The 13273-nt window shown below is 32.2% G+C and overlaps 2 protein-coding genes across 2 annotated transcripts; one reads left to right on the forward strand and one right to left on the reverse strand.

Moving 5' to 3' along the window:
- Positions 1-3130: 3130 nt before the first annotated feature.
- On the reverse strand, positions 3131-5218 carry LOC123670277 (N66 matrix protein-like). Its single transcript, XM_045603784.1, has 3 exons — positions 5081-5218; positions 3668-4000; positions 3131-3348 (listed from the first exon to the last, which is right to left on the reverse strand). Exons 1-3 carry the CDS (start codon positions 5146-5148, stop codon positions 3201-3203), a joined length of 549 nt encoding a protein of 182 aa, XP_045459740.1. The 5' UTR covers positions 5149-5218; the 3' UTR covers positions 3131-3200.
- A 2085-nt stretch (positions 5219-7303) lies between these two features.
- On the forward strand, positions 7304-9030 carry LOC123670279 (N66 matrix protein-like). The gene is made up of 3 exons (XM_045603786.1): positions 7304-7439; positions 7954-8133; positions 8835-9030. The coding sequence occupies exons 1-3, from the start codon at positions 7372-7374 to the stop codon at positions 8965-8967; spliced, it is 381 nt and encodes a 126-aa protein (XP_045459742.1). The 5' UTR covers positions 7304-7371; the 3' UTR covers positions 8968-9030.
- The last annotated feature ends 4243 nt before the right edge of the window (positions 9031-13273 follow it).

Genomic DNA, 13273 nt, shown 5'->3' on the forward strand with positions numbered 1-13273 from the left:
TAATCCTGCACCGAGTAATAAGCTTTATCTATTATTATTTTTTTAATCATCATTACAGCCTATACAGTCCACTGCTGGACATAGGCCTCCACAAGTTTACGCCAAAAATAACGTGAACTCATGTGTTTTGCCCATAGTCACCACGCTGGGCAGGTGGTTTGGTGACCGCAGTACTGGCTTTGTCGCACCGAAGACGCTGCTGCCCATCTTCGGCCTGTGTATTTCAAAACCAGCAGTTGGATGGTTATCCCGCCATCGGTCAGCTTCTTAAGTTCCAAGGTGGTTATGGAACCTTGTTATCCCTTAGTCGCCTCTTACGACACCCACGGGAAGAGAGGGGGTGGCTAAATTCTTTAGTGCCGTAGCCACACAGCACATTTTTTTAATAAAAACTTTAAATTTATGTTGAGACAATTCCAAAATCGTTTGTGGTATTTTATTATACATGCGAATACCATGACCCAGAAAGGAAACGTTTACTTTGCGCAGTCGGAAACTTGGAGTTACAATTTTGTTATTCCTTCTTGTGTTTACAATGCGATTATTACTATTTATTTCAAAACAATGAATATTTTGGTGGATATACATAATATTGTTATAAATATACTGCGACGCGATCGTTAATATGTCCACCTTTTGGAAAACATCCCGTAGGGAGACTCGAGCTCCAAGATCGTAAATGCCGCGAATAGCCCTTTTTTGCAAGATAAATATAGTCTCAATATCTGCAGCATTACCCCACAGTAACAGGCCGTAAGACATAACACTATGGAAATAGCTAAAATATATTTAGTGTGCAGTTGCAACGTCGGTCAGTTGTCGTACTTTTCTAACTGCGAATGCCGCGGAGCTGAGTCTACCATTCAAGGATGACAAATGGGAATTCCACTGAAGTTTTGAGTCCAAATGTATTCCTTAGAAAATTTTAGTATCATTGACAATAAGCCTCTCGTTATTTATTATAAAATTATAATTTGGATGCTTAACATTAGGTAACGAAAACACAACGCACTTGGTTTTTTTGGCGTTCAAAACCAAGATGTTTATTTTAAACCAATCTTGAATTCGCGACAAAGAAGCGTTCACGTCATCATAATTTACTTTTTTCCTATCAACTTTAAATATTAGAGAAGTGTCATCTGCAAATAGCACTATATCACAAATATATTTAACATAAAATGGCAGATCTTTTATATATATTAAAAAAAGAAATGGAACCAGAATCGACCACTGTGGAACGCCGATTTTTAGCACGGATCCAGAAGACTTCGTTCCGTTTATTGATACGTGTTGAATTCTATTATATAGATATGAAGCAATTAGATTAAGACCTTTACCATTAACTCAAGTTTACTTAATAAGATCCCGTGGTCCACGCAATCGAATGCCTTTGATATGTCACAAAATATACTAATAGCATTTTGTGATCTCTCCCAAGCGTCATATATATGTTTGAGAAGTGCCACACCAGCATCTGTCGTAGAGCGACCTCTAGTGAAACCATATTTGTTCACTGTGAAAAATTCCATTAACTTTAAAATGGAAAAGAAGTTGATTTAGCATAATTTTTTCAAATGTTTTATTTAAGGACGGTAGGATTGAAATGGGTCTATAATTACAAGGATCACTTCGACTTCCCTTTTTAAAAAGTAGTAAAACTTTACTACATTTTAGCAAATCTGGAATCTGTAATTAAAACATTATGTACGTCATATATTTTTATGAACTGCATATATTCATTTTTATTTCATTTTCAAAATTACAGACAGGAGACTATAAGACAATAAACAGTAAGTGTAAATAACAATACAAATTTAACATAATTTTTAACGATAGCTACGCACTAACATAATTGTGTTTGCTCGCAAACGAAAAAAAAAAACCGACTTCAATTACGTCGATGATACAACGTAAGTAGACAAAAAAAGATCAAGTACGCGTTATCAAATGTTACTAAAAAAGTAACAGTCATATCTCAATCAAATTTAAATGAAACTGCTTACTGACCCCATCCCCAGTTTCCCCCAGGAGCTCTGGTCACCTTACTCACCAACAGGGACACAACACTGCTTGAAAACAGTGTTAATTAGCTGTGATATTCTGTAAGGTCGAGGTAGTAGTCGGGCTGCTCCATATTTTGAATAGAAAATTTCCTGCTGTGCCCTACTTCAATTAAAAATATAAAATTTATATATTATAATAATATAAGTTATCATATAAGTCAATTAAATACGCATTATCAAGGATAACTCAAAAACTACCCGTCAGATCTCGCTCGAATGGCTCAATTTTAAATGAGACAATATGATTAGCATTATCTTTGAACAAAATAAAGTCTCCCGGTCAGGGGCGCTCAGTAGGACCGGTTTCTGCCAATTCTCTATCCAAGGATAGGGGGGTTAGTACTTTGTCACACACTACAACGTCACCATGCAAAGCGCTGTCCCGTCTCGTTTCAAAGTAGGTTCTGAGGCTTCACACCTCTCGGTTATGCATGGACTTTGCGCTTAACATGCCTCGACCACCACATTTCCGCAGGGTGTACAGTCTCTTGACCGACGACTTAGGGTGATGCACGCGATTGTGCGTCATATTTGTGCGGACTCTTCTGTCCAGGGCGTCAATTTCGGTTTGACTCCATCTGAGTATGCCAAAGATGTACAAGAGAGTGGGCATGACCCAGGTGTTATAGGTTTATTTATTTATAAAGAGTCGGTGGAGTTAGCGAAGATCTTATCATTATTTCAACCATTAAATAGCTAATTCCCTAAATCGATATTCACTATGGTAGGATTGTCTTTACAAAGAAATTGCGAATTATCCTTGAGATTTTATTAATATGATATGTTACTAATTTTAAGGGATATTATATATATTATTGTGTCTTTCTAACTTAGACCGTATGAGAAATAAAACACTACCAGTCTTGAGACTTATTTACGTGATGGATTAAGCTCTGATCATTCTCCTACATGGGGAAAGAGGCCTATGCCCAGTAATGGGATATTACAGGCTGAAGCGAGACTAACGGGTATGAGTGGAATCAAAATAAATATCAAATGTATTTAAATACATAAAAAATAAAACACTAACAGGTACGTCTTGAGTTAAGATAAATAAAATAAATGTCTGGTACTTAATAATATTTTATTGAATTACGCATCACGTTATAAATTAGATATAATAACAATGTCTTAAGGTTAGTTGAATGCTTCTTTGGGCAAGTTGAAGGTGTGTATATTGTTATTCCCATTCCCTAAGCTATTGATCTTGCAGTGTGGACATGATCTTGGTACGAATCCACCGTCATCGAAATCACTGCTTCCATTACTGCGGTCTTTACTGCGTCTGATGAAAAAAGCTTATTTAAAATATCACAATAATAATTCATTATATGAATAAAAATTCATTAGATTAATATTTTTACAAGAACAATCACACCCGTAGCTGACGTAGCATATGCACAAAATAGTTAAGCCAAATATTTTTGTTGCTATACTTTCAATTTATTTAAAGTAGCAAACAAATAGCTTTATTATATTAATTCATTTTCTGCTTTACATAAACACTTGCTATTTTATTCATAGTGGTATTTTGTTACGACACAAACTATTACATACGTATTTTTCATTTATATAAGTGCATTTACAAAATACGTCTATTATACCTCATGCCGGCGCCATTTCCATTGTTACTGTACCCGTTGTTGCCATATCCATTGCCTTCATATCCGTTGCTGCCATGTGAATTGCTGTCATATCCATTGCTGCCATAGCCGTTGTTACCATTTCTACTGCTGCCATCTCCATTTCCCCTAGTTCCACTACTACCATAATTACTGCTGCCATATCCACCTAAACTTCTGCTGTTAGATGCAATTCTATTTCCATATCCGGTATCACTACGATACCCTGAACCGAATGCCTGTTCTGAATATCCATTTTCTGAGAATTCATCGTTAGAATCTTCACCATTGGTATCGTAGCTACTATCTTCATACCTATTTATGTATTAAAAAATATCAATAATGATTTGAAAGGAAATCTTCCATAAAGAGCCCAAAAGAGTAACAAAAAACGTAAATGTAAAAAAGTGTCAAATGATATATTTGTTGTATTTGTGTTGCAGATTAGATAAATACTATTTTCTCCCACGAAGGAACAGAGAAATGTGAGACATTTGTTTAATTTATTGGATACAATTTCTGATTTTTGCGACTGGTCAACAAGAATGAAGTAATTAAATGCAATGTTGTGTTTGTATTAAACTATCGAAAAACAAGTTTTTATTTTGATTACATTAACGCTGTGTTGAAAACAAAAAATATGTTTTGGGACACTTCGTAAGTGGTTACTCTTAGAGGTTTTTTTTTTTTCTTTCTGTCGGTCTGTTTTTTTTTTCTTACGGTCGTCTGTTCCTATGGTAAACAACTTAATGCTTGTGTTACAGGTAACAGCCGACTGTTATAACTATACTTTTTTTATATGTATATAAATATACAGAGAAGTAATCTATACATATAATAAAAGGTAGGAAAGTCAAAACTGTACATTGAATATTTTTTTAAAGAATACTTAGGGTATGATCTACAATCGATACCGAAGCAAAAAATATAGTTTTTAGAATTTTTGTCTGTTTGTCTGTATGTATGTCCGGGATAAACTCAAAAAGTACTGCATGGATTTACTTCTGGCTCGAATATTATTAAGAAGTCGAGTCAACATATAGGCTACAAATTATCACGCTATCACCTACGGGGAACGAGCAGTGAACCTTTATATCTTTAACGCATTCTGTAACAACGTGTAATCTAACGACGCATATTTGAATGTTTTTGTTATTATGTTAACAACCATGTCATAAGCTAGCTTCACACTATAAATAAAGACATTCTGTAGTATATTTAGTATCAGCATTGCACCCGTGCGAAGCCGGGGCGGGTCGCTAGTACATATATAAATATAATATCGGGAATCGAACCCGCAACCGAATTTTTATTATACAATTTGTGTCATTTCATCTCGTTTCATTTCATTTCATTAATTTTCGATTATAAAAAACATCAACAAAATTAACTTACCAAGGTCTTGCTTCTACTGCAATAAATGTAGCGACAATGCAAAGTGAGACGATAAGATATTTCTGCATGGTAATATGTATTCACTCGTAAGAGTCACTTCAGACTGTTAATGTGTTTCGTGTATATTCTCTGATTCAGTACTACTTAATATCTTTTACTTCATTTCATTTTATACAATTGGCCAGGAATAAAGGTCAAGACACTAACTGATATCATATTAACACGTATATTCCCACAAGCGTAATATGTAAAAACACATTTTTTCAGATTACGTTTGTGGGAATATATATGTACATATACAGATATAGGTGCAGTACCATCCTAATACCTAAATTTGATCTCTGAAAAGATGTATCAAAGATAAAAATTAGCCTTTAATATTTTAAATAATGTTATAACTTTCTTGTTATTGTCAAATGAGAGAATCATCAGAATGTCAAAGCTACACATACTTGGTCGCTTACTAAGTGCTTAAGTTACACAGACATAGCTCTCCACAAGTTCGCGCCAAAAATGGTGTGAAACAATGAATTTCTAAAAATGATTTCTTTAAACTACGTTGAGGTTAACTTGCACATACTAATGCACTCCTTTTTTCTCTTATTTTTTTGTCCTTGGATGGACGATCAAATTCATAGAAATGCATATGAAAAACCATGTAACCAATTATTAATTGTATTTGATACTACTTTTTAATTTTGTTTTATTTTCTTGGGGTGTACCTTAGTTTACCTTAGCATAAATCTAATATCTGTTATTAGAATAAGATAAACAACAATTGTCCCAAAATTCTATTTGTCTATTTTACAACTAAAAATTAACTAATATTACAATACTAGCAACTCATTGTCGCTTTGCTCGCATAGAAATTGATAATATTTACCAAGAGGCGCTAGAATAGTGTATATTATATTACAAAAATGAAGGATTTCTTTTTATACCACATTTTGGGTTCACCTTTTGTGCGATAGAACTACCAGGATGCTTGCAGAGCTGCTCTTAATCACGTTTCATGGAACAGTCGTGTGAAAAACAGTCAACAGTGTCATATTTGATTAATATTAGTAGTACGAACTAATCTTCTATTTTATTATAGAGAATATCCACAAACGCTGGATTATATCTATGTTACATGCAAACAAAAGCCTAAAAATAAAATTTCGTGCTTCTAAAATTTCTACTTGCGTCATGACACGAAAACATTTAAGATATTTTCAGTCGTAAAAATTATTTGAGACTGGACTAATGTAGTTTTACTTTAAATAAGTGTGTTTGCCCGCTAACGACAAAAACCGACTTCAATTACATCGACATGTAATATAACGTGTTACACGAAAAAATAGTCTAGTAAATACACATTAATAGAAATAGCTCAAAAAGTACTTGCTAGATCTCAATTAAATTTCAATGGCACCACATGACACGCACAACCTTTCGATTAAAAAAAGTCATTGTCGTCCACTCAGTCAAAATTTCTTAGGTAAAATACATTAAAAAAAGAAAAAAAATCAAAATGAGAATCTCCTCCTCCTTTTTAGGAAATCGGTTAAAAGGAAAAAATAAGTAAAATCGAATTTAGAACCTCCTCCACACGTGCTCAACGCTGTGTAGAAAAAGTAACTTACAACATAACTACGTACCAAAAATGTATAATATCTATATATTAATACGTGAAGCAAAAACTTTGTAAGTACCCCTTTTTACGAAAATTGCGCGGACGGAGGAATATGAAATTTCGTACACTTATAGTTTATATAGAGAAGGAGTGCAAAATGCTAATATATTTTTTTAACTATGCATAAAAATATATTAAATCAAATGAAAAAAAACATACACACAACCATGTATTTGACACACACACGCATATAATAGTCAAAGTCTGTAGTCAAATTGAAAAAATTTAAAAAAGGTTCTTACTAGGTTACAGGTTAGGTTCTTACTGGTTAGGTCTTAAGTAAGGTCTTTACTTTCATAATTTTTTGGTTTTCTTTAATTAAATTTTTTAATTATGGTCAAATTTCGACCTCTGGGCGACCACTAGTTATGTTGAGTACATTAGGAAATTCCAATGAGAAAATGTAGAGATTTGGGTGGTTTCTACGACCATTTTTTTGCAGATAGCGTTTCTGGGATTATACGTATGAGTGTGATATCATTTATTATCTTGACCTTTAATCCTGGCTCGTTGTATAAAATGCGACGAAGTGAAAGATGTTTAATATTCTTCCGAAGAATTTACATAAAGCACATTAAGATTCTGTAGCGACGCTTACGAGGGAAAATATATTATCATGCAGAAATATCTGATTGTGACACTTTGCGTTTTCGCTGCATTTGTTTCGATAGAAGCGAGACCTTGGTAAGTAAATTTTTATAATAATTTTGAATTATTGCCACAATTTGACTTACAAAACATATAAGATAGACTATTAACCGTTAAAACCGCTCCATGTAGTCCGTGTTTGAGGGTTTGATTCCCGCCCGGGATAGATATTTGTATTTGTATAAATATTTCTTTCCGGTTTAGATGTCTGTCCTTGTGAGTCTCGCCATCGTGCCTTGGAGAGCACGTTAAGCTGTTGGTCTCGGTTGTAATCATAAATACCTCATATCGATCGTAACTCATAGGAGGTAACATTTATCTGCTAAACTGCAATGAAAAAGCGTAGTAGATTCAGCTCCAATCCTTCTCCTACATGGAGAAAAAGAGTTATGGCCTAGCAGTGGGATATTACAGGCTAAATCGATTCATTCAATTACAAAGTGTTCAATAAATTATTTTTTATTTCCACGGCGGCGATATCAAAATAGATGCGCTGCTATATAATTTGATTATGTTGCAAATATGTAATGATAATTTTATACATAATTAGGTATGAAGGTGGATATAGTGATAATGGGTATAGCAGCGACGGATATAGCAGCAATGGATATATTAGAAGCGGCAACGCTAACAGCGGAAATGGCGGTAGCGGATATGATGGTAATGGATATGAAAGCAATGGATATAGCAGCAATGGATACGGCAACAGCGGTAATGGCGGCAGCGCAAGGTATGTCAGACATGATTTTTATGTACATTTAAATAAATACTTTTCTTACATAAATAATAAGGCTATTATTATTATAATATACACGTCAAAATACATAGAATACTAAATATGTTTCGTAATGAAAACTGCCATGAACAAAATAACAAGTATTTGTAGAGAGCAGGAAATTCATTGATATAATATACTTGTTTATTTTTACCCAAACAACATTTAGAATATTACGATCATTTTTTGATAGTTCTTGTAATAAATATTAATGTAAAGAGTTATAATTATTATTTATATGTAATGATTTTTTATTAATACTAGTGGTCGCCCAGGGGTTGAAATTCGACCATATTTAATTAAAATTATAAGTTTCGACATTATTAAGGTTCTGTTATGAAATACTATACTTCTATAATAATAAACAAAAAAGTATATATTCAATTCAAAGAATATATATTCGTGTGTGTGTCAAGTACGCGTAAGTGTGCGTAATGTTTTTTTATTGATTTAATGTATTTTTATGCATTTAAAAAATAGCATTCTGCACTGATTCTCGATATAAACTATAAGTGTGGGAAATTTTATACACCTCCGCCCTCGCAGTTTTCCTAAAAAGGGTAAAAAGTTTTTGCTTTACGTTTAAGATATAGATAATAATGATCTTTGTGATATTATTAGTAGTTATGATACATTAAATAAAATATTTTTTTCAGACAAAATGGCCAAAGTCAATCCGGTTATGGAATCTACGTACCGAGATCATGCCCACACTGCAAAATCAATAACTTAGGGAATGGTGATTACAATAGACATACCTTCAACTTACCAAGAGGAATATACGACTAATTTTAAGATATTTTTGTAATATCTAGTTTATATCTTTCATTTAATAAACTTTTATTAAACTGATATTTATTTTAATACAAGCTTTACACATTCGTATTACCTAACTTTTAAGAAACGACATCTAATTTTGGTATAAAAAGCATCCAGTGCTCATCAAGTACGATACTAAGTATGGTCGAAAATTCACGAATCAATAACCTGTTTATATCCCTTGTCATTATATTACATACCTATCTGATATTGTGACTGCTCCAGATTTTAAGCAGGATATTTCCTGCTGTGCCCTACCTCAGTCTAGAAATTTATTTATTAAAATTTATTTATTAAAATTTATTTATTTAAATGTATAAATATTATATAAAGTGCAAAGTATATTAATTTACCTTCTACAACTCTCTACATCACATCTAATTAAATATGTTCTGTTGTCATATCCACTGTTACCAAACCCACCATATCCGTTGTTACCATATGCGCCTAAATCTTTGCCTCTTCTGTTAGCTCCATTTTCACTCGCATATGGCTCTTTCCTATTATAGCCCATATCAAAATTACTGCATAAATATCTCCGTGGGATAGATAATTTTCAACACTGCCCGTATCATATTCAAATCTATAAACATTTATCAAATTTATCCATCGATAAATAAAATTAAATATTTTTTTAAGAATATTAAATAATAAGATCTATATACTAGTAAGCAGTTACCAGCAGAAAATAGTGAAAATCAATAATATAATATCGGTAACTAACTCTTAATTTTGAGAGTCCTAATTACTTTCAGTTCTTAGACAAAAATGTACAAAAAGAAAAGGTCTCATTGACGTTTTTATTTACATACCTTCGTGAATAGTGTTTTATTGCGTGCATTATTACTTAAATTAATGTTTAATACAGGTACGAGTAATAACATTAAAATAATAAAGATTTTTATTTCACTTCACTTCACTTCAGCCTATCGCAGTCCACTGCTGGACATAGGCTTCCCCAAGTTCGCGCCACACAAGATTTCAAGATTTTTATTTAGAGAGCAATAATGCTTTGCTTGATGACACGTTGGCGCAACGGTCATAGCACTGGTTTGTGTCTGTTGCGCTGGTGGGTTCGATCCCTGCACATGACAAACATTTGTATTGGCCCTACAGATGATTGCCGTGGTCTGGATGCTTGTGCAGTCCTTGTTAGTCTCCCCAGCGTGCGTGAGAGCACGTTAAGCCGTCGGTCCCGGTGGTTATCATGTACACCTGATAGCGTTCGTTACTCATTTATTTATTTATTAAAGGATAACCAACAAAAGATACATTAATAATAGTTTGTTATACATGAGCTTACAATAGGATGTCAATGCTCTTTTAATTACAGGTTATCACAACATGCATTATCACGTCAAGTAATACTAATAATTAGTTAATGAGTAAATTTGTCAATAAGCAATCGATCGAATATTCAAATTGTAATACGTCAAATTATAAAATTAAAATTAAAATCCAAAATTTAAAAATTAATAATCAAAAATTGAAAAATCGAAAAATCAAAACTTATAATTTAAAAATTAAAAATAATAAAAAAAATACTAATGTAATCAAAATAATATTATGAATAGCAATTATCATGGAAAACGTTTAATTGTTTCATTTTGCGTGGTTATATTTATTTCGTCAGAAGCAAGGCCTAGGTAAGTGAAATTAACAATTCTTACAGTAAAAATATCACAAAATGTTTACAAAATTAAATAAACTGTAGCGTCATTAAAACGTTTTTCGAGTATGAGAGAAACTTACAGTCGTCACAATAGCAAAACATTAACCAACAACGAAGTGATAAGGTATATTCATTTATTTTAAGCAAAGCATTATTGCTTCAGCCTGTAATCTTCCACTGCTGGGCAAAGGTGTCTTTCTTCGTATTGAAAAAGGATCAGAGTTTAATCCACCATGCTGCTCCACTGCGGAATATTTACCTTCCCAAGCGGAAATCGAACTCGGAATCGCCGGTATTTGAGCGTGTTACACCCAATGCCTACGAAGGAACCGCTGACACCGCGCATCGCCACGAGTTGTCACTACAACGTGTGATTTCAATTAAAATATCCAATTAGCATTTTAATATTTTACCTTACATTTTTTACATTTTTACATTTTAATAAACAATTTCATTATTCAGTAGCTAATTCTGGCATCGGTCACTATTGTTTCTTAGAATAAGTTTAATTGTAAGTTTATTATTTTAATTGAAATATATAAAAATTATTGTTTTTTTTTTAAAGTCCGCCGGCTGTCGTAAACATTATTAGTGCATAAACGGCACTACTACACAAGAGCAACTTGACACATGTCAACTTGAATGAATGAAAAATGATAAAAATATCACCAGATATTTTTTTTTCGAAATTTGACAGGAGTCAGCTGAAAGGTGCTTGTTGATATGAACAGTGTTGTCTTTTCACTAAAGTAACTTTAATTCAAAACGTAACGGATTTATTGACTAACCCTCTTAAAACATACTATTTACTACTAGCGGCTTTACTCGCAATTGATATCCATCGATTAAGCTTAAAGATAAGCCCATAAATATTTTTGGGACAATATTATTATATAATATATATCTACTCAATCACAAATAAAAAATCCGAACTACGCTTATAGTTTTTTTACACCCTAGCCCAGGTGTTGATTATATCTTTGGTTCTCATTTTTACTTTCTTCCATCTCCTAAGGTTTATCGTATTTACAAACCGAACTAAATTTTGGGACAAAAATTTACCCGTGTGTTAGTTGATAGTACGAACTATTATTTAACCACTATTATTTTTGACAAAGATTCAGATAGATTATTTTAATATGCCTGTGTTATTGTATTGAAAAACACATTAAATTTTTAGATAAATGAAAAGGAATAGGTAAGAAAATATGAACAAAATCAGTGACATGAAAGAAACCGATTGCATTTTATTGAAACAATATTAAATTGTACAACTATTATTTAATAGAAAACCATTTTTTTTCATAAGAAATAATACAATTGGTTTGGTTTGGTGGTACAAATTTTTACTAACTTTATAATCATAAAATTTGAAAAAGTATATTATTTTTATAATACTTTATTAAAATGGGATTTATAAAATTAATTAAAATAATATATTACTATAATTTCTAGTCAAATATTCCTTTAGGCAGATTAAAGGTGTGTGTGTTGTGATCCCCATTGCCAAGGTTGTTGATTTTACAGCCAGGGCATGAATCGGGAACGTAGGCCGAGTTGCCCATATTGTAATTACCACGCCTGAAAGAAACAGTTCATTTCAAACATAAATTCATTTAAAATAAGTTAATATCTAGATAAAAAAGGAGGACGTAATTTTTTATTACTCACATTATGTTGTACAAAAGCAAAGCTTTTCTCAAATAAGTGACTATTTAGAAAAACAACTATTTACTTAGACTGTATTTACAAAGAAACAGTTCAAGAAAGGGAGGGTTAGTTAATATTCCACTCTTCAAATAACAGTCTGTAACTATGACAATAAAATAAAATTAAAAAGCAATAACTACACATTACAGAGAAATACCAAATTAAATATAAACACTCACATGGCTTAAAATATTATGATTTTAACATTTACAGCTAATCATGTTCTCTCACCTGGTGACCGATCCTCTGCTGCCATATTCGCTGTTGCCATATCCACTGCTACCATATCCACTGCTACTTAATCCCCCGCCACCATTTCCATTACTATTATATCCACTGCTACTATATGCACTGTTACTATGTCCGCTATTGCTATTTCCACTGTTATCATAACCGCTATAATGTCCACTGTAAAATAATACCATCAAGTGTTGTTAAAGTCCAAGAAAATCAAACTACACATATAGTTTGTTGTTAAAAATGTAAATAAAAACAAGTAAATAAATATAAATAATTAAATGTAAAGCTAAGAAATATAATTAAGCCAAATCTAAAATATAATAGTTTAAGAAAAATAAAAAATAAAACTACAAAAATAAGAAATAATTTTTAGAAGATAAATGTCTATTAGCTTAATACAAAAAGTAGAAAATGATCAAAATTAATATTTTTTAAATATGGGGTTTCACGAATTTTTAACTGACCGAATTAACTTACCAATATCTTGCTTCTGTTGAAATAAATATAGTGAAAATGCAAAGAGACATAATCAGGTATTGCTGCATGGTTATATGTATCCCCGTAAGAGTCGCTTCGGATTCTTAATGTGCTTTACACAGTATCTCCGACTGAATACAATAACATATTTTACTTCGTCCCATTTTATACAAATGT

The sequence above is a fragment of the Melitaea cinxia genome, chromosome 4 (genome assembly GCF_905220565.1).
Source record: "Melitaea cinxia chromosome 4, ilMelCinx1.1, whole genome shotgun sequence".
Classification (NCBI taxonomy): Eukaryota; Metazoa; Arthropoda; class Insecta; order Lepidoptera; family Nymphalidae; genus Melitaea; species Melitaea cinxia.